The sequence below is a fragment of the Aspergillus mulundensis genome (assembly GCF_003369625.1).
Source record: "Aspergillus mulundensis strain DSM 5745 chromosome Unknown scaffold_9, whole genome shotgun sequence".
NCBI lineage: Eukaryota > Fungi > Ascomycota > Eurotiomycetes > Eurotiales > Aspergillaceae > Aspergillus > Aspergillus mulundensis.
The window spans coordinates 836,398-862,555 of record NW_020797897.1 but is presented as its reverse complement, the minus strand read 5'-3'; the positions used below and the strand labels follow the sequence as shown (position 1 = coordinate 862,555).

General features: G+C 52.0%; 10 protein-coding genes across 10 annotated transcripts; 6 read left to right on the top strand and 4 right to left on the bottom strand.

Annotated features, from left to right (window-relative positions):
* Positions 1–1,362: 1,362 nt before the first annotated feature.
* Positions 1,363–2,522, top strand: DSM5745_08133 (cytochrome b5 reductase family protein; the record flags this gene model as incomplete). Its single annotated transcript, XM_026750149.1, has 4 exons — positions 1,363–1,407; positions 1,487–1,763; positions 1,819–1,896; positions 1,954–2,522. 4 exons carry the CDS (start codon positions 1,363–1,365, stop codon positions 2,520–2,522), a joined length of 969 nt encoding a protein of 322 aa, XP_026601153.1.
* A 1,344-nt stretch (positions 2,523–3,866) lies between these two features.
* On the top strand, positions 3,867–5,191 carry DSM5745_08132 (HMG-box domain-containing protein; the record flags this gene model as incomplete). Its single annotated transcript, XM_026750148.1, has 3 exons — positions 3,867–3,932; positions 4,312–4,692; positions 4,751–5,191. 3 exons carry the CDS (start codon positions 3,867–3,869, stop codon positions 5,189–5,191), a joined length of 888 nt encoding a protein of 295 aa, XP_026601152.1.
* Positions 5,192–5,767: 576 nt separating this feature from the next.
* Positions 5,768–8,629, top strand: DSM5745_08131 (urease Ure; the record flags this gene model as incomplete). Its single annotated transcript, XM_026750147.1, has 6 exons — positions 5,768–5,788; positions 5,876–5,962; positions 6,050–6,076; positions 6,128–8,182; positions 8,247–8,306; positions 8,369–8,629. The coding sequence occupies 6 exons, from the start codon at positions 5,768–5,770 to the stop codon at positions 8,627–8,629; spliced, it is 2,511 nt and encodes an 836-aa protein (XP_026601151.1).
* A 236-nt stretch (positions 8,630–8,865) lies between these two features.
* On the bottom strand, positions 8,866–11,335 carry DSM5745_08130 (putative DNA repair protein; the record flags this gene model as incomplete). The annotated part of the gene is made up of 4 exons (XM_026750146.1): positions 8,866–10,185; positions 10,239–10,826; positions 10,872–11,140; positions 11,188–11,335. The coding sequence occupies 4 exons, from the start codon at positions 11,333–11,335 to the stop codon at positions 8,866–8,868; spliced, it is 2,325 nt and encodes a 774-aa protein (XP_026601150.1).
* A 2,020-nt stretch (positions 11,336–13,355) lies between these two features.
* Positions 13,356–14,255, top strand: DSM5745_08129 (uncharacterized protein; the record flags this gene model as incomplete). The annotated part of the gene is made up of 1 exon (XM_026750145.1): positions 13,356–14,255. The coding sequence occupies one exon, from the start codon at positions 13,356–13,358 to the stop codon at positions 14,253–14,255; it is 900 nt and encodes a 299-aa protein (XP_026601149.1).
* Positions 14,256–14,854: 599 nt separating this feature from the next.
* On the top strand, positions 14,855–16,262 carry DSM5745_08128 (nitrogen permease regulating protein NPR2; the record flags this gene model as incomplete). The annotated part of the gene is made up of 5 exons (XM_026750144.1): positions 14,855–14,897; positions 14,957–15,385; positions 15,433–15,569; positions 15,614–16,116; positions 16,145–16,262. 5 exons carry the CDS (start codon positions 14,855–14,857, stop codon positions 16,260–16,262), a joined length of 1,230 nt encoding a protein of 409 aa, XP_026601148.1.
* A 716-nt stretch (positions 16,263–16,978) lies between these two features.
* Positions 16,979–19,047, bottom strand: DSM5745_08127 (histone acetyltransferase NGG1; the record flags this gene model as incomplete). The annotated part of the gene is made up of 3 exons (XM_026750143.1): positions 16,979–17,959; positions 18,010–18,467; positions 18,525–19,047. 3 exons carry the CDS (start codon positions 19,045–19,047, stop codon positions 16,979–16,981), a joined length of 1,962 nt encoding a protein of 653 aa, XP_026601147.1.
* Positions 19,048–20,228: 1,181 nt separating this feature from the next.
* DSM5745_08126 (uncharacterized protein) lies at positions 20,229–21,765 on the top strand (the record flags this gene model as incomplete). Its single annotated transcript, XM_026750142.1, has 2 exons — positions 20,229–20,324; positions 20,389–21,765. 2 exons carry the CDS (start codon positions 20,229–20,231, stop codon positions 21,763–21,765), a joined length of 1,473 nt encoding a protein of 490 aa, XP_026601146.1.
* A 262-nt stretch (positions 21,766–22,027) lies between these two features.
* DSM5745_08125 (uncharacterized protein) lies at positions 22,028–22,888 on the bottom strand (the record flags this gene model as incomplete). Its single annotated transcript, XM_026750141.1, has 1 exon — positions 22,028–22,888. One exon carries the CDS (start codon positions 22,886–22,888, stop codon positions 22,028–22,030), a length of 861 nt encoding a protein of 286 aa, XP_026601145.1.
* Positions 22,889–23,207: 319 nt separating this feature from the next.
* Positions 23,208–24,639, bottom strand: DSM5745_08124 (zinc-dependent alcohol dehydrogenase family protein; the record flags this gene model as incomplete). Its single annotated transcript, XM_026750140.1, has 8 exons — positions 23,208–23,401; positions 23,465–23,777; positions 23,824–23,969; positions 24,019–24,219; positions 24,278–24,293; positions 24,349–24,417; positions 24,476–24,545; positions 24,602–24,639. The coding sequence occupies 8 exons, from the start codon at positions 24,637–24,639 to the stop codon at positions 23,208–23,210; spliced, it is 1,047 nt and encodes a 348-aa protein (XP_026601144.1).
* Between the last annotated feature and the right edge of the window lie 1,519 nt (positions 24,640–26,158).

Genomic DNA, 26,158 nt, shown 5'->3' with positions numbered 1-26,158 from the left:
AGGTCACGCGGAAACGCCGGTGTATCTACAGCCCAATTGATGGGAAAGATGGTTTTATGTCTCTAGTCCTCTGCAGCGACCTTTCAAGTTATATCCAAAAAATACGGGGTTCCTTTTTTTGTTGTCATCAAACGTCCTCCATGTCCTTTTGTTTCCCCGTTTCGGGTATCAGAACAGCACGCCCATCCAGTCTGCCCACGAAAGGCTCGAGTCTAGCCGGTATACCTACTTATCTGGCCAGTCAACGCGGCTAACACAGTCCTGTATATATCACTTATTCGATTGACGAATTCTTACGCCTCCGTTTGCATGTCTAGAGCAGTAGCAGCATCATAGTAAAGAGTATTGCTCAGGCCTCCGGGTTGTTATCGCATTTAGCCTGATGTCACGTCCATGGCATTCTTGGTCTTCCATCCTTCACCCTTTCACCGTCTCTTAAGTCGCCTTGTTGTTGACCAATACTATGTCTTAGGTTCTCTGGGTGCGGCTCTGTCTTGCTGTACCTAGCCTGCACGGTCCCCTTATCTAGTTACATGTATGTCATGAGCCTGGCCCCGATCACGATTTCCTCTTGTGGTCATTGCACACATGTCTTACCACACAAACTTTAAGCAAACTCCTTTCTCATATCTTTCTCCTACATTGTCAACGGCCCGTCCCGTTGGTCATCCATTCGGACTGACTGGCCTCGAATCTTATTGTGCTAAACCATGTTATGCTCGGATGATCTCTCTCCTCTTCTTCTCTCTTTCATATGTTGACGTGAATCTCTTCCTGTTGCTATCTTCAATGAGCGTCATGACTTGCTGGTTATGCTTTCATTCTGCTAGATGCTTTCCCGTGGTCTGATGCAAAATCTCGGCCGAATATATATATCTGGAGAACTAGGCTTTTCGTTTTATGCACTCCGCGCAGGGAGATTGCGGAAAGGCTTCTGTTCAAAGCGCTGCCGAAGACCCTACCTAGGTAGGTCTTTCCAGCAACGTATCAGGACGAATTTGATCAAATTGTCCTACCTGCAAGCCCTATTCATAGCATTTTCATATGTCGAGCGGCCAGGTTCCGCACCATTGCATGTCCATTCCATAATGCAATGCTGAAGAAAAACGGATCTAACGGAATTACGGATTAACTTCTTATACGCAAGGCATCATCGAATGGAGAGAATTGGGTGACTGATTGATAATCGCGTGCTAGACAGCCAGGGACGCTTGCTGCGTTACGTCATGTTCGGAGTAGGTAGCGTCGGCGCTTTCGGGTCCCGCTTTATTTCGAAGCTCCTGCCGACAGACATCTCTGGCCAGACTTCTTACACAACTCCGCGTCCATTGACTTTGCAGTACTGTGTCTTTGTATGCGAAAATGTTCTCCCGTTATGCCTTCCGCTGTGCTCAGCCTTTGAGGCAGGTAAGTTCTCATTCTAGCAGCGCATGGCTTTTTTCTCGACCGGTTTGCGGTATGATTGACTGATCACCGGCACTGTCAGAGCGCCCGCCAATACTCCACCGAAGCCCCCAAGAGCAAGTCCCTTGCCCCAGTCTATTTGGCTATCGGTCTGGCAGGTCTTGGAGTTGGAGTGTACCGCTATCAGTCCGGTGCTGCCACCGCAGAGGCTCCTGCCGACCGCCCCAAGGTTTTCACAGGCGGAGACCAGGGATGGGTTGATCTCAAGCTGTCCAACATTGAAATCCTGAGTCACAACACCAAGAGGCTACGCTTCGAGTTCCCCGACAAGGAGGCCGTATCCGGTCTTCAGGTCGCCTGTGAGTTCTCCGGGTGCATGTGTTATGGGTTGCAAAACTTACAATGACCATCTAGCCGCTCTTCTGACCAAGTACACTCCTCCCGATGGTGGAAAGCCGGTCATCCGTCCCTACACTCCTACTAGCGACGAAGGTAGGTTGTCGATCAGTTCCACCCAGTCTTGAGTTCAGTCTTTAACCATTGTTACAGACCAGCCCGGCTACCTCGAGCTCGTTGTCAAGCGCTACCCCAACGGCCCGATGTCTGAACACATTCACAACATGAACGTCGAACAGCGCCTGAACTTCAAGGGACCTCTGCCCAAGTACCCTTGGGAAGCCAACAAGCACAAGCACATCTGCTTGGTCGCTGGTGGAACCGGAATCACTCCCATGTACCAGCTCGCCCGTGAGATCTTCAAGAACCCCGAGGACAAGACCAAGGTCACTCTCGTTTTCGGAAACGTCAAGGAGGAGGACATTCTCCTGAAGAGAGAGTTTGAGGACTTGGAGAACACTTACCCTCAGCGATTCCGTGCCTTCTACGTTCTTGACAATCCTCCCGAGGGCTGGACTGGCGGCAAGGGCTACATCAACAAGGAGCTTCTGAAGACTGTCCTCCCTGAGCCCAAGGAGGAGAACATCAAGATCTTTGTCTGCGGTCCTCCTGGAATGTACAAGGCCATCAGCGGACCCAAGGTCAGCCCCAAGGACCAGGGCGAGCTCACAGGCATCCTGAAGGAGCTGGGTTACAGCAAGGACCAGGTGTACAAGTTCTAGGCTAGAAGTTGTCCCACCTTGCTCATTGCGCTGTCGACTGTCCCAAGTGAATTGTATTTCAAAGCGGAGGCTTTGCCTTCCATGCACACCCGCCTGATGACTGGTGACTAGCTTAGAGCAGCGCATGCTGCCTTACGATAGATAGGAAGACATTGTATTTCTACATTTATCCACTCCCCCTTGAATGTTCTGTTGCTGTAGTGGTGCATAGACCCCCGCTTTGTGAGCGCTGTTGGACTGCCCGTTCCCACTGGCCAGAAAGACCGCGCGCATGACCGAGCGACATCCGGCGCTACGTCTCGCATCCTGGCGTCCTCAACCCATGATCACTGATTTATTGTATGCTTAGGAACTATTACAAGGATATTTTATGGATCGCATAGACGTTAGAGCTTGAGCTGCGCGCTAGTTAGCTGTAAGTCTTTCTTGTAGACCTGCGCTCCCGAATCCTGATATTGGCAGCGGGTGTAGGGCAGACTGACATTCGAGCTTCCTACGGTACCGTACTCATGCTTTCCTACGAGGTAGCAAAATGGATACAATGTTAAAACCACAGTCGCAAGTATCTTTCATTTGATATTAAGCCGCTTTTAAGCTCAAACCTTCATAACTACGTCTAGCGCAGTGTATTGCCATTTGAGCGAGATGGAAGTCCTACGTTTCGGTCGGGGCTTCACCCCCGCCCGCAATGCGCTGAGGGGGTAGAATGAAAGCTGCAATGCCATGCGCCCATGCGCTTTTTTCGTCCACAAAGACAAGAAGTCGCCCTAAAGAACAAAGAACAAGATCGGGGGACGATGAATTACAGGTTAAGGGTAAGATATCCATGGATTGATTGCTTGGTTTCGATTAAGGAGGGCGTGCTAGAGAGGTCATGAAGATGGCGGACCAGTGGCAGCGCAACGCCGCAACCTTAAGCCGGCGCAGGGCCAGCCAGCGCCTTGGGGGGTGCCGTTGCCGGGTAGCCTGTGAAACGGGCTGGAGGGCCAGCTCAGCCGTGGGTAGGGGGCAGCGGCAGTGCCTAGCAGCAGCCCAGCAGGTAACGAATGCTGAGCGCGCGTGGCCTGGGCTTCTCGGGCGCGAAGCACAGTGCTCCCAGCCTGCCGTTGGGTGAGGTATTTAGTGGATGCGGCGCGCCGGCGCCCCCCCTTTTAGCGCACAACGCGGCGAAAATTTCTTTCTCCCTTCTCCCCCCGAAACCCGCCCAAATCCTCCCCCCTCGGTTTTGTTTTTGGGCTTGCCTTAGCTACCGCACCGCGACCGTTTCTCTTCCCTCTTCTCCCTCCCAAGTCCAACTACCAACTAGTACTCCCGTTACTCATTCTTCAGCGCCACTGCTTCAAAATGGCTAAGATCGGATCCAAGACCGTTACGGTCGACGTTGAAGAGCTCACTAAGGCTCGCGACAGCGTAAGTTTTGTTTTTCTCTCTCTTTTTCGTTGTCGGTTTTGAGTGTCCTCGCGCGCCGCGCTGGTACACAACGACGTTGTCGCGGTGTCGAGGTCGACGTCGCTGGCTTTAACGACATTGTTACCTCATGCTTGTTGCCATATTATATTGTCGACTGTTCCTGCGCTCAAGGTGGACTTGCGAAGGAAATCAAGAATGATCTTCTGCGATTTTCGCGTTCTTTGTATCGTTCGTCTCGCGCGAACTGCATCATCCACCCCAGCGCATTGCTGCTCTCTGCCCAAACACCTGTCGCGCGTCTTGTTTCACTATTAGCTGCCTTCCCTTTGCTATCTCCATGGTCTTGCGCACCAGTATTTTCCGCTAACACTGCAAACAGTTCCTCTCCAAGCTCGCCCAGCTGCAGTCTCTCACTCTTGAGCTGTCGCGCGAGTACATCAACCACACAAATGCGATCCTCGGTACTGGCAACGAGGCAGAGGTTGATCTTGTAGCGACCATCAACACCCTCGCCGCCAGTCTGAAAGGCAATGCCCAAGCTGCTGATGCCGATGAGGAGACAGGGAAAAAGAGGAAGCGCGGCGGCGGCAAACGCCACGTTGACCCTAATGCCCCCAAGCGCACCTTGACTCCGTTCTTCCTGTACATGCACCACAACCGCGCAAGCATTGCTGCAGAGCTGGGTGACGACGCCAAGCCGAGAGATGTCTCCGCCGAGGGTACTAGGCGCTGGGCCGAGATGCCCGAGTCGCAGAAGGAGGTATGTATCTCTTCCTCCTTCTTTTCCTTTAATGAACATGTTCTTACGCAGTGCTTAGGTCTGGAAGAAGTTGTATGCGGACAACCTCGCGACATACCGTGAAAAGGTCGCATTGTACAAAGCCGGACTGTCTTTCGAAAAGGATGATGACAACGACAAGGCAGCAGACCAGCTCCACCTAGATGTTGCGGCTGCGGAGGGCAGCGATGAGGAGGAGGAAGAGGAGGAAGAGGAAGAGGAAGAGCAAGAGCAAGAATCCTCGCCCGAGCCCGCAAAAGAGCCTACTCCCCCTCCCACCAAGCAGCGTCGCCGCAGCGAGGGCAAGCCGTCCAAGGATGTCTCCTCCCCCGTCGTCGAGAAGAAGGGCCGAAACGAGTCACCAGAGAAGCGAAGACGCGGCGCCGCTAAGAAGGACGAGCCGAGCAAGTCTATTGGAGGAGGCGACTCGAAGCGCTCGAGGAAGAAGCGCAAGAGCGATGTCGGCGATGATGATGAGTAGACTGGCTATCAAATGTAGCGAGTAGTTGAAGTTCCGGTTTGTGGATATGGACGGAGTTGACTTGCGTTTTTTTTCTCGCTGTTGGTTTCCTGTATGCACTTAGCTCTGCTCTTCGTCCGGCGTATACCCGTCCACTGTTCGCAAAGAGAACTATTTTGGGTTTGAATACTGTGTAAGGACACTTTACTCTACTACTAGGCATATTTGTCAAGCACACGAAGCATGGACGTCTTCATAGGCCAGGAACCGGAGCCTTATCTTATCTCCCGCCGACCCCACCATACCATACAAGCACCAACTTCCCCGGCCTCACTAGAGCGTCGTTTAAATCTTCGCCGAAGTCCGATGGGGCCTGGCGTTCCACCTTTTCTTTTTATTCCCTGAACGTCCCGGAGGAGATGTGAAGGAAGGGAGGCCACTACGGAGTACCTCATCATCGTCGACCACTCTCACTACCTGCAGCTCTTGCCTCGGACTGCCATCTACTTTCACTGATTGGCCAAATTATCCCCAGATCGGCGGCTTCGACTCGCAGGCCAAGGAAAGAGAAAATATATTTGGGCAGTGAGCGGCAAGATGCACCTCATTCCGAAGGAGGTATGTTGAAGTTGGATACTCAGTTGTTTCGACGGCTGGTCTACTTGGATGACCTCTTACTGACCAGACCTATGCTTGATTGAATAGCTTGATAAGCTCGCCATCTCACAGTTGGGCTTCTTGGCCCAGCGGCGTCTTGCACGAGGTGTGCGACTCAACCATGCCGAAGCTGCGGTACGTTGTGATGCTAGAACTATATAAGAAGAGAGATTGGTGTTCGGAGGATATGTATCGTGCAACACCTACTGACGGCTCAAATAGGCACTGATCTCGTCAAATCTGCACGAGGTATGACTCCCGTATTTACCTGGGCAACGCTGATATTGACATCTGAAATAGCTGATCCGCGATGGACAATACTCAGTGGCGGACCTCATGTCCATCGGCAAGACCATGCTTGGCCGCCGGCATGTCCTCCCATCAGTCCCTTCGACCCTGGTTGAACTCCAGGTCGAAGGCACCTTTACAATGGGCAGCTACCTAGTCACAGTCCATAACCCCATTGCTTCAGACGATGGAGACCTTGAAAAGGCTCTCTACGGGAGTTTCCTCCCTATACCACCGGCAGATACGTTCCCAGATCCCGTTCCGGAGGATTATCTACCTGAGAAGGTGCCCGGGGCTGTTATTCCTGTGAAGAATGAGCGCATCACACTGAGCGAGGGAAGAAAACGGATTAAGCTCAAGGTAATGAGCAAGGGTGATCGGCCGATCCAGGTTGGCTCGCATTACCATTTCATCGAGACGAACCCTCAGCTGCATTTTGATCGTATTCGCGCCTATGGATACCGGCTTGATATCCCCGCAGGAACGTCTGTTCGGTTTGAGCCTGGTGATACCAAGACTGTTACCCTGGTTGAGATTGGAGGCAACAAAGTTATCAAGGGAGGTAACTTTCTTGCCTCGGGTGTGGTTGATCTTAACCGGGCGGATGAGATTATAGAGCGTCTGCAGACTGCTGGATTTGCACACGTTCCTGAGCCAGCTGCGGATAATGCACTTGTTGCTCCTTTCACGATAGATCGGGAGGCGTATGCTCGGTTGTTTGGTCCTACCACTGGGGATCTGATCCGTTTGGGATTGACAAATCTCTGGGTTAAGGTTGAGAAGGACTATACATACTACGGCGACGAGTGTTCCTTTGGTGGCGGCAAGAGTATTCGAGAGGGCATGGGTCAGGCATCAGGAAAGTCTCACAAAGAGTGTCTGGACACTGTGGTTACGAATGCCATCATTATCGACTGGAGCGGTATATACAAGGCCGACATCGGTATCAAGGATGGCATCATTGTCGGCATCGGCAAGTCGGGAAACCCAGACGTTATGGATGGCGTCCACCCGGACATGGTGATTGGCTCCTCGACGGATGTCATCGCAGGAGAAAACAAGATCGTTACTGCAGGAGGCTTCGATACGCACATCCACTTCATCTGCCCTCAACAAGCACAAGAGGCACTCGCCTCCGGGATTACCACGTTCCTGGGAGGAGGAACCGGACCGTCGACCGGCACCAACGCAACAACATGCACTCCTGGGCCAACACACATGCGCCAGATGATCCAAGCATGCGACCAAATCCCCATCAATGTCGGCATCACAGGAAAGGGCAACGACAGCGGCGGCATCAGCATCGAAGAACAGATTATCGCAGGTGCAGCCGGCCTCAAGCTCCACGAGGACTGGGGTTCTACTCCCGCCGCCATCGATACCTGCCTTGATATTTGTGAGAAGTACGATGTGCAATGCATGATCCATACCGACACACTCAATGAATCCGGCTTCGTCGAGCAAACCATCGAAGCGTTCAAGAACCGTACCATCCACACCTACCACACCGAAGGTGCCGGCGGCGGTCACGCCCCCGATATCATCTCCGTCGTCGAACACCCCAATGTCCTACCGTCCAGCACAAACCCCACCCGCCCCTTCACAATGAACACCCTCGACGAGCATCTCGATATGCTCATGGTCTGCCACCATCTATCAAAGAACATCCCTGAAGACGTGGCATTCGCAGAGAGTCGAATTCGCGCTGAGACCATCGCCGCCGAAGACGTCCTTCATGATCTCGGCGCCATCAGCATGATGTCCTCCGATTCGCAAGCTATGGGCCGCTGCGGCGAAGTCATCCTGCGCACATGGAACACAGCACACAAGAACAAGGAGCAGCGCGGTTACTTACCCGAAGACGAGGGCACAGGTGTGGATAACTTCCGCGTCAAGCGCTATATCAGCAAGTATACCATCAACCCGGCCATTGCGCAGGGCATGTCCCATCTTATTGGGAGTGTCGAAGTCGGCAAGCTCGCAGACCTGGTCATCTGGTCACCTAGCTACTTCGGCACCAAGCCAAGTCAGATACTGAAGAGTGGGATGATTGTTGCTTCGATGATGGTGCGTACACCCACAACTCCTATTGCCTTTAGTATCAGCCATAAACTAACCAACGCAACACCAGGGTGATCCCAACGGCTCCATCCCAACAATCCAACCCGTCATCATGCGCCCGCAGTTCGGCGTGCGTTCATCTCCTTCCCTTTCCTTCTCTGTTTCCACCAACTAACCTCCTATGAACTACAGGCCTACCTCCCCAGCACATCCGTAATGTTCGTCTCGCAAGCGTCGCTTGACACGAACACGGTGCAGTCCTACGGCCTCAAGAAGCGCGTTGAAGCCATCAAGAACTGCCGCAATATCGGCAAGGCTGATATGAAGTTCAATGATACGATGCCAAAGATGAGGGTTGACCCGGAGAGTTATCGCGTTGAGGCGGATGGAAAGCTTTGTGATGCGGAGCCTGCGGAGGTTTTGCCGCTGACGCAGGATTATTATGTTTATTAGGTTGGGTTGTGTGGCATGATGAGGTGGAGATGCGTTGGTAGGTATAATGATGGAGGGTTGGTTTCTCCTTGGGCTGTATGGATCATGGAATCATGTTATATAAGGATGAACGGTGGTATGAGTATGAGCTTGAATATGGATGGCGACAACTGCATATATGCTGATACATCTGGATATCAAAGATTAATTCTTCATTTATTCATGTGTTGACTATCTATGAATCGAGCTACCTAAGTTCAAAGCTCAACTTCTTCCTCTGTATGGTTATTCCCCGCCGAAACAAGCGACATCTCCGCCCACGCATCAAAACTGTCCTCTCTCGCCGCCTCATACGCCGCACGCCGGTTTCGAATCGACGATTCCCGCCTTGAAAGAAGTGGAGGTCGAGGCTTCGATGAGCCCGGTTTCAAATCCATGGGTAGTGTTAGCTGTGGATCTGGATCTGGATCTGGATCTGGATGGGCATGCGGATGTCCAAGCGCATCGGCATCGCTGGTGTATTCATCGTCGTCGGTTATGATTTCATCCTCCAATCCTTCGACTACCCGGCTTTGATTTTGGTTTTGGCTTTGGCTCTGGGAAGCGAATGTGGACGAGGATACGCTGTGTTGGCTAGGAGGGTGTTGGTGTGTTTCGTGCTCGGCATTGGTCGCGGAATCTGAGATGTTATCTTCGTTGTCGCTTTCCAGGATGGTGTTGGGGCCTGGATCTGGGCCGCCGGTCATTTCAACGTCTTCAGCTCCGTTTTGAACACCAGCGGACGTTGACGGTACTTGAGCCCGTGGCTGTGCAGGACTTGTAGGCATAAATCGCGAATAGGAAGTATCGCGGCGGCCAGTTACAGGCTCATGAATGGCAGTCACCTGTGAAGATACAGACCTCGCGTCCAGTCCTTGCAAGTCCTGTGCTTCAACGAAAGACGCATGCAGCCCAATGCTCTCTTCATCTGTTGGCCATGAGGCTGGAAGGGATCCAAGGTGTAACTGATTGGACTGAGGCTTCTGGACGTCCTTGAGGTGGTCTCGTGCTTGGCGGACAGTCTCTCGTCTTGCTCTCACGGTGTCGGGACTTAGAGCCGGGATGGGAAGGGAGCTCGAATCGTTATATGGCGAGGACGGCTCGAATGTTTGTGGAATCGTTGCCAGTGGTGGCATTGGGAGTGATGAGGGTAGCTGATTGTGAGGCTGTGAAGCTGAACCGGTACCGTCCTTTGCAGGAGCTACTCGGATAGGGATGTGTGATACGCGCGAGGCTTGTGAAGTTATGCCGTTTTCTGTGACGAGAGTTGAATGCTGCGTTGACGGCGTTGGAGATCGGGGATCACGTCTTCTCCTCTTCCTGGGGCGTTCGCCATTCTCCAGCGCAAGCATCTCACGCATGTATTGGTCATGGACAAACACGTTACCGGAACAATACTGGCCGAATATACTTTGCATAGAGATGTCTTCGTCCCAGTCCAGTGGATCTACTGTGCAGGGGTGGATATCACGGGGTTTGAAGGCCTTTATCAACTCGCATAACTCGGCATAAGAAGAGTGGCGTGAGTAGGGGAATCGCTAAGAGATTATCAGTAAGGGCAAACAATGTGACAAGAAGAGGACAAGCCCACAATGGTTCTGGGTAGAGGCCTTCCGTATTTATCCACTATATCATTCGACATTGGCAACTTCTCTGGAGGCAAGGACTCCTCGCCGAGGCGGCCACGGCTGAGGACATTCACGAGCTCATCTAAAGGCATCTGATGGGCGTCTTTCATTCCGTAGCTATTCAGGGATAACACTTTAGTTTTCGAGTTGAATGCTGCCAAGAGGGCTTCTTTTGCCTTGGAGAGAGCTTGGGGATCTTGTATCTTCTCGCTGCAGAGCTGTTCCAGCTGAGCCAGTGACGACTGATCGGGGAGCTCTAACTCGTGAATCTGATACAAATCACCTAGCCCGCCACCAGCCCCGAGCTCCGGAAGAACAGCGCCTTTGTCTGTCCGGCTTACAATGGGGGTTATGTATACTGTTTTCTTGGAAGTTGCGACGGGGCAATGGACGCCTGGCTCACAGCTGTGGATGCGAGAGCTCTGGTCTTCGCTGAGACATCCCGGTGCCAGTCTATTCCCAAACCCGAATCCGCAGAGAGAAGGTGCTTCGAATGTACCGCTACGTGAGACGGAATTGTAGAGGCCGATTTGATAACGATCCGCATGAATCTAGAAGTATAAGCTAGGTTCCAGTGTCTATAGATCTGTGCTTACCTTAGAGTTCAGAGCAGCAGCAAGCGCCATCCAGACCTCTTCATAACCGAATGTCCATGCCCGGAAGTAAAAGGTAGTGTCTTCGGGATACGGTTCCAGCTTGCGTAGAAGCTCCGCTATCCCCTCCGCTTTTGTCGGAAACGTATGGAAAGTGTGTGATGTGTGAGCGAAGGTTGTATCTAGATATATTTTGTCCAATCGCTTGTTTCCTAGGGTATAAGGAATGAGGACCGGGTGTCGGATTAGCCCATCAACCCACCACGATTCCGCTAATGTCCGTCAGAAAATGCATGAGGACGAAGATTAGAGCACATACCCCGTATATCTCCTGTGTAAAGAATGGCCTTCCCATCCCCTTCGATAAGGAACATCACTGCGCCAGTGCAGTGGTTCGCATCTAGAAGGGTGACTCTAATAGATAGCTTCGGGGTTAGATCTATTTCCGTCGGGGTGTTCAACGGCATTGGTCTCTACCCTGGATCAGTACATACCATTTGCCATTCATGGAGAGCCCTACCAGGAGATTGGCCAAGTGCTTGTAGTGCAGCCTTCGGGATTCAAGGATGCCATTATTGTAATTCATTCGATGGGGATATTTTTCAATTCGCAAAAGCATCTAACAAGAGAGTTAGTAACAGACTTAGATACCCCGATTGGGGCCATGCCTCTCTGGTCGCTGACGAGCAGTAAATGAACGGAGCCCTGAAGGACTCGAGTCCTTGAAGATGGTCACTGTGAGCATGGCTGAGAAAGCAAGCCAAAGGAGGTGGCCGTTCTGGATTTCTTCGAAAGTAGTCAACTGTGGAGGTAATATCATCAACTAATTGTCTCCTCATCTAGCAGGATGTGTGTTGAACGCACTGGTAATGAGAGGGAACTCTGCGATGGCCTGTCAGTGTTTCGGATCTGCACGAATGCTGGAGGCTAAGCACCTTGGACGATTCCATCAAAGGTCGACATCGGTGACAACTGAGGGCTCTTTTCGATATCGCGCTTGAGGGCTACCAAGAGTCATCGTATCGTACAGTCTAAGCATACGACCATGTTCGATGAAGATGGTCAGGTCAAAGACGGAGAGTTGTGGTTGTGGTGAGAGTTGACTGCACGTGACAGCCTCCGTTGTATATTTTTTTTCCAAATCTTCACGGATTCTACGGAGCATCTAAATCAACCATGGCGAAATGTGATTGATCATTTTGCCTGTGTATCATTTCTGACAGTGGCAAATAGCGAGCGAAGCCGCGACCAAGACATCTACTCCGGTCTCAAAATACCACTGATTGGAGCAGATTACTGGGACAGCCTAGACCACGGACCTTTATTTCGTGCTATCGGGCTGGATCGTAGAGCCTATCATGCTATCTCGTCGATTGCCTCATTGACGTACCTACATGGTCCCCGGCATAGCGCCCGGCGGACGACAGTTGGGCTGTCGTTGACAAGTGGCCATGCAGGCAGCCTCCGCGAAACGAGTGGCCGAAAGACTCGCTGGCCAACGCACTGCGATCGATGGGGTTGGAGCCATCGCTGGATTCAGCTGTTGTCGCAGCTTAGAGGTGGCTAACGCATCGCCGAATCGCTCCAACGCTCCACGCAAGTACGCTGATGTGCTGGTCATTTGTATGCGTGGTCAGCCGACTGCAAGTGAATTGGCATTATAAATAAAACCTGGCCCTCATCTTTCTCCCCTTTGTTCCCTCCATTCTGAACCTGAAACCCGATCGACTGTTTGACTCCACCTACATCCCGGTGTATCAATGACCATGGCCACGGTCTTTTCGCCTTCGATCTGCTAGATAAGTGAAGGGTTGACTGGAGTCGGAGCGTGCGGAGATCTGGCTGTAGTGTACCACTGCATCCCAGTTCCTCGTTTGCAATTCAATATTTGAGAGTGTCAATCGAGAAAAAACGATCTACGAAAGTCCAGCCTGGTCAAGGCAAGCAGGAGCCGCAATTTGCTACTGGTGGACCCGATTTGTACCTTATTCTTGTCCCTGGATTCGATCAACCTCACCATCACGAAGGTAGCCTCATGATATGTGACAGCTCCTGAATCCTATTTTGTCGGCCTTCTTCACACAAACTTCGAGCTTGCCCAGGGTTCCATTGTGCGGAGTGCTAAGGCCACCTTCGTGCCACCAGAACCGCGCCCAGCCCGTCATTGTTTCTTAATCTCCAACTATTGATCGACGGCCCCAGGAGGTTACAAAGGCCCCAAACTGTTAACCAGAAGTGTTACTCTCTACAAACCAGCATTTGCCCGACCTCGCCTCCTTTCTGATTTCTTTGTCTAATCAACCCGTTTCTTCCTGTCTTCATTGAGGCCAGTGTACGATTTGCTTAAAATTAGCTGGCGACTTTACTTTCTCACCTTATAAATAGGCTCTCAGCCTATCTAATCCTCTCAACTTCTGCGTTATCAATAATCATACCCCTAAGCCGGTCCGTTGCCGACTCAACACTATCAACCACCGTTCTCTCACGATGCACAAACCATCTTTGGCTCAAATCGTACATCGAGCAACCTTTCCGCGCCAGCGCACTAGTGACCCAGCAACATTCGCTGCTCATATCGCTCTCAACCTGGTTCCAGAAGTCCGCATCGAAACATCAACCTTCTATGGATCGTTAGAGAGCGTTGAAGCACAATACCCCGGCCTGGACTACTCCCATGGACCCCATCGTATGAGGTTGAGCCGCTTCCCATGGCACCGCAAGCTATTCAGAGTCTTTGACGAGCTTAGATTGACAGAGGCGGAAATCAGCTCCCTATGTCGCTGGGAAGGCACCAAATCAGCACGACAGCGTTACGAGAAAGAGGAAGGGGTAAAGGTCCGCGATACCACGGCCGATGCGATTCGACCTGCGTCACCACCCCGGCGTCCATCTGTCACAGTTCATCATGAAAACGGCCCGGAGCCAATCTGCGAAACAGATATCAAAACTCCGACACATAAGAAAGAGATTCCAAACGGCCAAGTGGATGACCGGGGTATCGACTGCGATATGCAAGCACAGGAAACTGAAGATTCCAGTGACGAGGAGATGGAAAGCTGCGGGGTGGAACTAAACCATCGTCTTCTTGCCGCAACAGCTGCACGAGAACGAGGTGCTAATGTGCCATTGGACGAAGACTGGGAGCAGTGGCTCAAAGAAGCCGGGGAACGTGGTAGTTACACGGATGTCTTGAACGCGATTCGAAGAGGCCAGCCGTTGAATTTCCTGTACGACCTCCCGGCCTCGATGTCTCAACCGGGCAGATCATCGATTCCACATTCCGTGTCATTTTCCGAGCCACTGGACCAACTAACATCGTCTCGTTTACTTTCCACAAGCGGTGAAATTCGACGACCACCCCATTCCCCTGCAAGGGCGGCGCGCTGATGTGCTTTCTTTGGTTTGGCTAATGCAACGTCCTGTTCGGTCTCCGGTTCCGGGTTGCTACGTTTCGCGTACTTTGAATGCATTTAATGGCGCTTGAGTGGCTTTCCCATTTAATTGGTTCTCAGGGTATTTCTTGCATGGATTCTTTGCTTGCAGCTTGCTTTAATCACATAGATCTGCTCAGCTTTTGCGATGTTGCTGAATCCAATACCCTGTCGCATAGCTAGCAGTCCTTGCGCATCTTAAGTGTCACTGGGATATGGGCTCTGGGTTGCAATCATTTTTTTATGGAAAGACGCGTTTCTCGTTTAGTTAATCTAGCATTTGTTGTGTTCCTAATGATCTAATCCTTATCTATTACTCCGCTCATGGTGGGCGGAGCTAAGCGGCTGGGGAGCTCCAAATCCATCCCCAGCTCCAACTTTAACAAGCTACTGTCTCCCCGCAACAACCAGCTACTATCCACCTTAAGTGCTTGCGCGAAGCTTGAAAAATGGCTCACTCATAGTAATACACGCATCTACCGGCAATATGCCTCTCGGCTCTGTGTGACCCCGACGTTCGTTCCGTTTACTGGCGTCGACCGTCGCTCCTCAACCATGATAAAGGCGATTTTCTACAGCAAGTTTGACACGCAGGAAGGTCAGCAGACAGTCTAGTAAAACTCCTAACATCTGCAAAATTGACTGACCTATTTCAAGGCCCAAAGGTCGTCCACCAGGTTCCCGATGGAGCAATCGCTCTCTCCAACAAGGCGCCGTCGCAACCCCTCTTCCTCACCTTCTCCGATATATCATTCTTCGTGATCCCTCGCCAGGAGCTATGTGGCAACCTGATTCAAGTGTGCACAAACGGATATCGGATTCTGGGATATCCAATATGCATGAAGTCCCCGCGATATGACCGGAATGAGTTCATCTTCAACTTCTGCTTGGTGCTGGCGGAGGAGGAAGACTTCAGCAGTTACAAGAGCGTTGTCCAGAAACTGGCGGATTTGATGCACGGCTTGGAGGAACAAAACGGGTTCCTGTCGCGAGATCATTCAAAGAGTGGTGAGGGGAAGGTATACAGCTTGTGTGAGACGTTGATGGAGGACTTGAACAACTATTGCGAGTGCATGATTCCTATCGGTATGCCCTCACATGGTCAAATACTAAGCCAAACTAACATGGATTAGATGAATTGAACACACTAAACATCAAGCTCTTCCCCGTATACCCCAATCCGCCCCCCGTTCGTGCCTGGCAGGTGCCCTTATTTACCGTCCGCTATCAAGCCTTTCTCGACGAGAACTGGGATCTGACTATGCAGCGTGTATGTCTTACCCCATATTCTACATCCGGCCACTAACCTGTCAGATTGTTCCACACATCAATGGAGTAAACAGTATCCGCATCATTTCCCTCCTTGCCGATACAGATTTCTCTCTCACCTGCCGCGCGATTCGACACCTCCTTTACTACGGCTGCCTTTTCCTTCTCGATATCTTCTCATTTTCCGCGATTTACGCGCCAACCGCGCTATTCAGCTCTACAATTGCCGCAGATGAAAGCATGCAGCAGGAATGCGCCCGCTATGTCAATACTCTCTTTGCCTCCCCGATGACTGTTCCCACCGCACCAGCCGCCATCCCTCCCGGCCGCCATGAGGATGCCGTATGGCCACCCATAGGCGACACAACGGCCAGCCTCGGCACCGACAGCATAGTGACCAGCACAAGCGATAACATCAGTCCTACCGCAACCCCCAGCCCAGCAAACACAGCCACACTCATGTCTTCAGCTGGCAGCACTGCGGAATTAACCATAACGAAGCACTCTCCCAACAACCGAGACGTAGTTGACGGTGTTGGCATCGTGGAGTTGTACGCGAGCCTGAAACAAGGCCAGAGCGTCAAGCAATGGTACCTCCAGCACAGCCGCCAACTCGCTCACATCGACATCCGCCGCTTCATCACGTTCGGCATCATCAAAGGGTTCTTGTACCGCGTTCACAAATATGCGATAGCAACCGGCAATCCGGCTCCACAATTCAAGTCTGGCGCTACAACGCCACGCTCCCACTACCAGCACAGCGGACCGTCTTCGCGGGGCCCTGGGACCGGCGCGAATAGTCCCTACGCCTCTAGCGCTGGTGATGACCCTGCGCCTATAGCGCAACACCATCATCCCCACCACCATCACCATCACAGTCATCACCATAACCATCGCAGTGACGATGGTAAAGACCGAGACAGGGCATCAGTGCACAGCGGGAGCCGCTCTGCACTTTATGATGATGATGAAGATGAGGACTTCATCGATGATAGAGATCTTGTGAAGTACTTGGATGGAATGCACTGTTTCGACCAGATATGCACGGAGCTGGAGTTCAGCGAGCGCGAGCTGACGGCGCGGTTGAAGCGCTATCAGGGCGAGGTTTTGATTGTGCATCGTTGATGTGATTGACTTTGGAGATATGTCACGGAACTCGCCTGCAATTGATACCCAATTCGTTTTATTTTACTTCAGCGTATATACGAGACAAGTCATGATATGTTCGTATGTATTATTGATGGGAAAACAATATACACATACAAAACCCCTTCACGGAAATCAAATTCCAACGCCTCTGATTGAGAAAATGTGTCCCATATTGCGCCATATCACCCAGGTAGCCACGCCGAAACCGAAACCTGCAATCACCGATGTCTAGTATCGGCAGCCATATGCAAGAAAATGAAATCACTCCTGCTCCTCCTCCCAGCCATCCACTTCAGCCTTCTCATACTCGGCCATAGCAGCCGGGGCAAACAAGCTGTCGCCTGGACCCGGAACACTAGTCTTACAGTCTTTAAAGACAGGACCAATGCAGTCGCGCCAGCGCTTACGTCGGTCCATGAGGGTTCGAGCAACGTCTCCGATGGCAGGTCGGCTGATACCAGCAGCGCTGACGACGTGGCTTCCGCCGCCGGCACCACCGGGTCGATGCTTCGCCTGGGAGCCCTTTTTGCTCTTCCCTAGCGTTCTGGTTCGTTTTAGGTAGGCTTGTTGGACTTGGGAGTCCAGGTCGTCGTGGATGGTCATGTATTCCTGGAAGGCCATGCGCTCGCGGGCAACTTCCAGAACCCGCGATTTTCGAGCGCTGTTGATGATCATTTGTTTCTTGAGCTCGCTTTGTAACAGGCGGAGGCGCTGGGCGATGTCGTCGTCGTAGTGAGCGTCATAGTCTGGGTTGTCGTCGGGCCCGAGGAAGCCGACGTGTCGGAGTTCCGCTTTTAATCGTTCGTCGAGCTGTGCGTGGTCGAGTTTCGCGGCGGGGACTTTGAAGCCGCTGGGAGATGCGGCCCGGAAGGTGGTTGCTGATGACTGTGGTTTGTTTTCTGACTCTCCTGGTGGATGATCAATGTCCATTGAGTCTCCGTTCATACCGTTCATCGCGACATCCCCGTTGGTGGTCCCGTTTGTCGCGTTTTCCTCAGGAGCACGATGTTCGTACCGCAGTAGGGAATAGAGGCGACTGACCAACGGGCCCACTGACACCTTGTCCGTTTCTACAGTCTCATCGGTTATCTGGTCAATATTTCCTCGGCCTTCATTCAATGGCAATTGTTCTCGATCGCCATTGGCTTGGTCGATATTCATGAGCCCGTCTTCCTCGGCCCATATTTCCGAGTATTTCCTCTTGCCACGCTTCGGCATCATAAATGGCGTAACTCGATCGCCCTGCGACTTATTGTAAGCATATTGCGCGCTTGGACCTGGAGGGAACCAACCTTCTCTTTCAGGAAAGCTATATCTTCTTCCATCATGGGGCGGACATAAGGGTCAACCCAGATGAGGAAGGTATTAGCATTTACCTGGTTGGTAGGTTTGGCATTGCTGAAATCCCGGTCTGGGGCAGTGCCCGCCATCAAGTGACGCAAGTCGCTTTCAGGGAAAACATTGACACTGTATATTTCTTTCTTGTCATCATCTGTCATACCTGGCGTGACTTCTCGGATGTGGTATATTGTAGGATCATCGAATTTGAGCGGGTTGGGACCGAATACTTGGATTTGCGGTACAGCTGGCGCGGGCTCGGGTTGATGTGAGTCGGAGCTGTCATCAGAATCAGGTGAGGCCGCGTTTGCTTCGTCGCCTTCCTGGCGCGGTGAAGCAGGTTCTGCTGGAGACAGTGAGGACATCTCATCGGAGACTACATTTTTGGATTTCTTGGAAGCTGGAGATGCGGCTGGAAGGGCTAGTTAGTTGGTGACGATGTACGACGGAGGAGATACGCGAGACTTACCACCATCTACCTTTGTTTCTCCGCCATCCTGGCGGGCCATTTCACGAGCCCCATGAGTCAATGGTCGCTCCTCTTTCGAACTGCTGCCCCTCTCTTTTCGCTTCTTGAACTTTCCTGCCTTGCCTGCCTTGCCCTCCTCCTCCTCGTCGTCGGCTTCATGCTTCACATACAACTCGGATTCGTCGGCCACTTCCTTCCGCTTCTGAGACAGCTCCCTGATTCCGGCGTTGCAAGCATCACCACGAGCCTCCGCCGATTGACTTAGGGACTTCAGGTGTTCCATCAACAATTCCAACGACTTCAAGTCTGGAATGGGGCCTACCCCACCCATGCGCTCGAGAATCTCCGTATATTGTACGGTCACAGGGACGACTAGTTTCGAGGCATCGTTGTCAAGGTAGCTGGTAACGGGAGCGGAGGTTGCGGCGGGGGCAGCGCTGAAGCCGGAGCTAGGGGTCGTGTTGCGGCTTCGCGATGGTCGCACATCGCGGCCCTTTCCTTTTCCTTTGTTCGCGGATGGCATTCTTAAGGTGTAGCTGGGTTAAACATAAACTGTTATTAGGTACGGGACGAAAGATGACGTTGTTGAATTGGGCCTCAACAGTCCATATTCATGCTTTGACCCAGGCGGCCGTAAAAGGTGCCGAATAACAATCGAGGGATTAACAGATCGAGCCGCGCACGAGAATTAAAGGATAGGCGAAGAGATTTGGATTCGTATCGATGGGACGAGCTGACAATTAACCTTTGGAGACTCGATAAACGCGGTGCGGCGTTGCCCCTGGGGTCGTTGCTACACGTGATGTCACGTGCTTGTTGCGGATTTAAGAGCCGATAAGCGGTGATAAGCGAGCTTGCCGGTTCAGGATTAAGGCAGGGTCCATGATCTGCAAACCCACACTGCGGAGTATACTCGCGCTTTGATGGACTAGTCCTGTGAAACTCCTCTCAGAAAGCAAAACTTCTAGCCAGAAAGAACGACCCTGCTGGCTTCGATCTGCTTTTATGATATGCATTGCTATTCTCACCCTAAGCGCCATTTAGGCGCCGTGATGGACATCAACGGCAGTTGTCGAGATCGACGCCTTGGCCCTTCAGCCTTGCAGCGTTCAGTTTGTGGGCTGGAGCTGCAATCCTGCCGACGCCCAGGACACAGACACTGAGAAAGGCTCTTCCTTCGTTAAGCCTTTTCACTCGGCCTGCCTGCTTTCCGGCTTCTCCGTTGCTCGATCGTCCGCAAACGTCGACAGTGCTCCACTCTGAACAGCGTCATACTTCGGAACAGACTGGCAATCGATCTGGACATGGTCCAGACTGGCAGACATCTGGAACGCTGATAAATTTATCGCGTGTGTTGCTCGCTTGCTCTCATATAGGACCTCTCCCTGCGTGGCGCCGCTCGGATAAGAACAGTGATTGCCAATTCTGAGTGGACCTGACGTATCACTCGTCTATGGACTATTGACTTCGAGTTCAGGGACTGAGTTGCAGCTTTGTGATTTTTAGTTTGATCGCTGCAGCTGGACTGACCATGCGCTTCTGATTGAGTACTCGGTCGGCCAGGAACTTCAGAAGTCTTCATTGATGTGTATGTTCCCTCAGATGTTGCTGCAAATCGAGTCCCACGTTGGTGCTATCTGATAGGGATTCTGACTTCTGGATCCAATATCTGAGATACGTATGGCCTATTGGGGTCACCAGCTAATGCCTCTTTTTTTAGCAGCTGCCAAATCATTCACCACGGCTGCCACGCTTTTTGCGAGCCCTGGTAAGAAGATCAACTCAACATCACCGACCAATGTATGTTCCTTTTGGTCCCAAGCGCCATTTTCTGCGCATTGAGATGCTGAATACTATCTGATAGAGCAGTTCCCCGTTTCATTTTGTTCTAGATGGCGATATTCAGACGCTCTCCGCCCAAAACGCCCCCGAAGATGGTCCTATCAAAGGATTGCTTTTTGTTCCCAGCCTCAGCAGCCATGATCCGTGCGACAACGCAACTGCCCCGTTTATTCCGGCTAATGTGACTCGCCATCATGATGTAACTCCATTTACAAACCAAACTACCGGCATTGCGCCGTGGATAACGCCCAATTGCAGTCAGTCATTTCTAGAAGCCTCGAGGCGTGTTGGCGCCGAAGCTCTAGTATTCTTTCTACCGGAAAGTGATGACACTAAACCACCCCCACCAGCCGATACGACATGGTTGTTAAGTGGCAGCTCATCCTGGGAGAGTGAGAACATGTACCCTGTTTATGCGATACCGGGTCCGGCAGGTCTCGTTCTCATGGAGCAGCTGTCGTGGTTCTCAAATAACCGGACGCTTCCTCAAGATCAAATCAATCGGACTGAGGCGCTTTCTCAGAATGAGACTTGGAATCTGCGCCTGTTCAGTGTCATTGACCTGGGTGAGTTGAGCTTTATGGACCAATTTGCGCGGGCCGTGACTGACCTCGGTTTCACAGAGGAACGTGGAGGGAAAGCGCCGAGTATTTGGGGGTTTCTGCTGGCCATTCTTGGTACTATCATAGTTCTCTGCATGATACTTCTTCTACTTTATCAACTCCTGCAGAGACGACGCCGGGAAGATCTCCAGCGGCAGCTTGAAGCTGGCACGACGGACCATCAATATGACCTTCAGCATTTTAGAGTCCCGCGAGACATTCTCGCTAGGCTTCCGGTTTATATCTACCCTGGTCCAGGTGATCCTGATAAAGAGGGCGCAGGTTTCGACTCTGGCCAAAATAATTTTCAAGACAGAATCGACAGTGTCCGAGATGCCAAAACAGACCCGGCAAAGGTAGAAAAGGAACCGGAGGCAGAGAGCGAAGCACAAATAACGAAATACACCAGTCCCATCAGGGTATTAGGTACTCTTGATACGGAGCAAAACCTCAAAACAAACGCAAGACACGAGAAATTTCCGCCGCGACCATGTCCATATGAGCCTTCATCGCCAACGACCAAGGACGAAACCGAATATGACCACTCAAAGCACGCGAAGCGACTGAGCCGCTCCCAAACAACATGCGCCATCTGCCTCGATGATTTTATTCCATCTTCGTCGACTGTCCGCGAGTTGCCGTGTGGCCATATCTACCACCCCGAGTGCATTGATATATCTCTGACGCACACCAGCAGTCTTTGTCCGCTATGCAAGAAAAGTGTGTTGGCACCGGAGTTTTTCCCCATATCTACCCCTGGCGTTGTAGATGGGCGAGATGGCATGACGGAATTGTAGCTGTTCTTGCAGACTTGGTGTCTTGGTAGTTGTCATTGGTGTGACCCTTTAACATTATTCTTAATCACAATTAAAAGTTTCATTACATACAACCCTCTTACAAATTTCATCGACAGCAGGCTCGTTCTCCCATGGCATCCGTCTTGGTTGTCCCTTCTAGCTGAGGTCCATCGTTTGAATAACTTCCGATTATGCCTATAGTCTAGCATTTTATATTGGTATACCCCTAGGCCAAAGTATCCGCCACCCTCCACCAAGCAAGCTAAGCAAACTTATCATGCTTCCCGCGGACCCTAACATCTAGCACCTCCTCATGAAAATTCCCCTCCCTCCTCGCCCTCCTCAACCTCTTAACCTCATCCTCATCAAGTCGCCTCCCCACAACCTCCTCCAGTTCCTTCCGACTAACCTTCTCCTTCGCCTTACTCTCCTTACTCGCCCTGATCCTCGGCTTAAAGCGCGCCTGCATCCGCACGCGGACCGTCGTCTGATATCCAAGACTGCTCTCATCACCGCGGATCTCAACGCCCCTGCCGCCCTCCTTCACACTAACGAATGTATCTGTTTCGCTCGTGCCGCCTTGCGTCTGCATGAAGAATGCGCCGGGGATGTCGGGGGAGGGGATGACGAGGAACGACTCGTGCGCGGAGATCGCGGACGCCGTCGCGCTGAAGAGCCCGTATTTGTCGCAGGAGAGGTACCGCCCGTGTGCGGCTTTCAAACTGAATCCCTCTGTGCCTGCGACGCGTGTCGCGATCCAGACTTGGCGGACGTCGTGGGGTTCTGCGGTGCGCGAGTCGCCGTCGATTAGGTTCTCGAGCTCGCTTGCGAAGACCTTGCCGTGGATGTCGGAGGCGATGCATGTGGGTGGGTCGGAGGGGAGGATTATGAGGATTGGGCCCGAGATGTCGGAGGTTGTATCGGCGGACACCCAGCTTTGGTCCTCGGCGCTGTTTTCGGCGGCTTCGGTGACGGCATTGGGATTTGGGTCGCGGTCTGGGGAAGACTGTTTGGGGAGTTTTGAGGGTGCGGAGGAGAGATCGGACGGGTCGGTGGCGGATGAAGGAGTCTTGCGCTTTTTGGATTTGGGCTTGTCGCCCTTGAAGGTTAGGGGCTTGACCATTTTGTATGTGTCGGCTTTGCCTGGAGATTGGTTCGAGAAGGTGAAGATTGAAGCTTGAGTGTCGAGCTTATCGATAAACTCGGTGGGTTGGAGCTAGTCCTATTCAGGTCGTCATACTGGTTGGAGGAGGGTAAGTGAGGGGCTACGACTAAGGACCTTGGGGGTGAGTGACTATATAAACAGTAAGCCACTCCCAATCCGCAAAGGATGTCAATCCAATTGTGTTATATACCATTTATCACCTAAGTCTTTTACTGTTTCCCCCAGTATACCAACTTTATCCAAAAAAGTTCACTCATACGTCATAAACATTTATCGTCTAGTCGAATGTGATGGCCGCCTTGATAGCACTCTTGTTCCGCATAGCCTCGAGACACTCCTCCCACTGCTCGATTCTATACACCTTGTTAACGATTCCCGAGACCTTGACCTTGCCAGAGTCGAGGTAGTCAATGGCTGCGGGGAACTTGTAGACTTCGGAGAAGCTGCCGATGATTTGGATTTCATCGCCGACTATGTGGATCACGGTTAGCGTCTCCGATATTTAAGGTGCGATGGAAGTTAAGGAGGACTTACAGATCTTGCTAGGAGGCCACGAAACCCGGTCCTTGTTGGAATACACGCCGTACACGACGAGCTTACCGCCGCGGCGCACATAGTTAATAGAGTCCTCAAGGATCTTGACGTTACCGGTAGCCTCGACGACGATGTCGAAGCCGTATGGGTTATCCGCCTTGAGCTTGTTGAACTGAGTGCTAGGGTCCTGGCGGGAGAGCCCAATGTATTCGTCGCCGGCGCCGAGTGACTTGGCGAGCTCCATCTTCAAACCCTCGGGGGCGCAGACAACGACGTGGCATCCACCGTTCAGACGGAGCAACTGGGCGAGAATCTAGGGTTGTCAGCGTGATTGAGCTCGTCGTTTGTTCAAACCATACCAAGCCAGTGGGTCCAGCACCGAAGAGGAGGACTCGGGAGCCCATCTTGGGAGCGATCTTGTCGAGACCATGTGCGGCGCACGAGGCGGGCTCGAGAAGAGTGGCGTCAACATCGGAGAGGTTTTGGATCTTGAATACCCTGCCAGCTATATTTTGTGAGAAACGCGACAGGCCTACCAAATTGCTTGCACTTACCAGGGTAAGCACAGTATTCGGCAAAACCTCCATTCATGGTGACGCCATGGGCATGGAAGTTCTCGCAGAACAGCTCATCGCCCCGACGGCAGTAGAAGCACTCGCCGCAGAGCTCAGAGTTATCGGCAACCACACGATCGCCAATGCTGAAGCCCTTGACCTTGGGTCCCACAGCTGCAACAACCCCGACGGTTTCATGGCCTGATCGAGTCAGCATCTGTTCCCACTGTTACCGCTCGCACGGGCAAGGTTGGTGTACCTGGGACCAGAGGGAACTGAGAAATGTCAACATTGCTCCAATGGGCATGATGTGCTTGTGCGATGGCTTACCTGTGCGATGAACTCGCCCTCGTGAATGTGGAGGTCTGTGCCGCAGACACCGCATGCCTTGACTTTGATCTGGATGGCCAATTGGGTCAGTTGAATACATCAATGAGATGGGCTCTGCCATCCGTACCAAAACGTCGTTCTCTCTGAGGGTCGGAACGGGGATCTCAGTGATCTTGTGCACCTCTGGCTTGTCGTAACTATGACGATGGGTCAGCTTTGTCGAGACCAGGAGCATTGTGATATGTCGACTCACAGGAGGGCCTTCATGGTCTTGGGGACGTTGACAGCCATGTTAATGGTCGAATTGATTGTAAGGGCGAGGAAAAGCAATCTGAAAGAGAAGCAGAGGGGGGAGAGAGGAAGCTTGAGGGAGACGGTGAGCAAAATAGGAGGATTGAGCCGATCTAAATACGATACTGGGGTAGGCTGAGGAGACGGTCTACACCAGGATCCCAACTGGGATAGACCCGGTGAGCTGCGTGACTGCAATTCAGCCATCGGAGTATCTTAGGGCCTTTCGCTGTTGGATCAAAAGTTGGCCCAGGATCACAATGCAAGTCTCAATCCCCCCACCCGCGAGTCCAGCGCAGCATTGACGCAAAGCAGCTTGACTTCAGTTGAACAGGTGAGTTGTTGAGTCCATTCCGAAACATGGCGTGGGGATGTTGGAAGGACGAGCTCCCCTGTCAATATGTACACCAGATCGCCCTAACGAGATGGTCCGGGGGGTAAGCTCGGCACGATCAATGGATTAGTCCAGGCCATCATCCAGCCCTGAGTTACTGTACCCAGTACACATGAACTTTCCAAATCACCTGAGGACAGGTCCCTCCTGTCATTACGGACCCTGCCTGCTTGTTTGCTTTTGCTTCTCCGCCGTCAGGGGCTTTTACTTTCGCAATTCCACACCCACATTTCCCAATCCACAAAGGCGTTGCCTTTCAGGACGTCAAGGCATGTGCCTGTGGTAGGGTAATAGACCACGCACGTCCTTATTCCACGGAACTCTGACTGGAAATGCTAGCCTAGTAGCTAGATCATCTGGCCTCACTCACTCACAGATGTTATCTTAGGTGGCTGCACCATGCGTCGGAGGACACTTCCACCCCTGATCACCTCCAGCTTAAACCCGAGCACATTTTTCCCGGCCTTTTGGTCCTTACCTGAGTCACCGACTGAGTTACGGAAAGCTTGCTTACCAACATCAACCATTGGAGCGGAAGATCCCATGGCATATACAGAAGCTCCTGGAATCTAGCTACGCGACTCTATTCGGCCGGCCCTTGACTTCCCTTAGCGCAGTCACGGGCACGCAGGCATAAATAGCTGTCGAAGCTGCCGTTCCCTCTCAACTTCTCCATCACCGATCAACAACCAACATCGCAATTTTTGGCCTCATCCCCCTCCCCCACATCACAAAGGTACAGTATAACAAAGCCAGCGTGGTGTAATGGTAACATACCTCTGTTAAACCAAGTCCCAGGAAAATTGAAAATGGGCGCAGAGGAGATGCAGGTTCGAATCCTGAAGCTGGTACATCCTTCCCTTAACCCCTCTCCCCCCCCCTCCTCTAAACCAAGCCAGCGTGGTGTAATGGTAGCACGCCTCTGTTAAACCAAGTCCCATGAAAATTGAAAGTGGGCGCAGAGGAGGTACAGGTTCGAGTCCTGGAGCTGGTACACACTTTCCCTTCCTCTAGATAGCTTTAGATAGAACTCAAACCTCACTCTCTCATCTCTCATCTCTTAACAAAGCCAGCGTGGTGCAATGGTAGCATACCTCTGTTAAACAAAGGTCCATGAAAATTGAA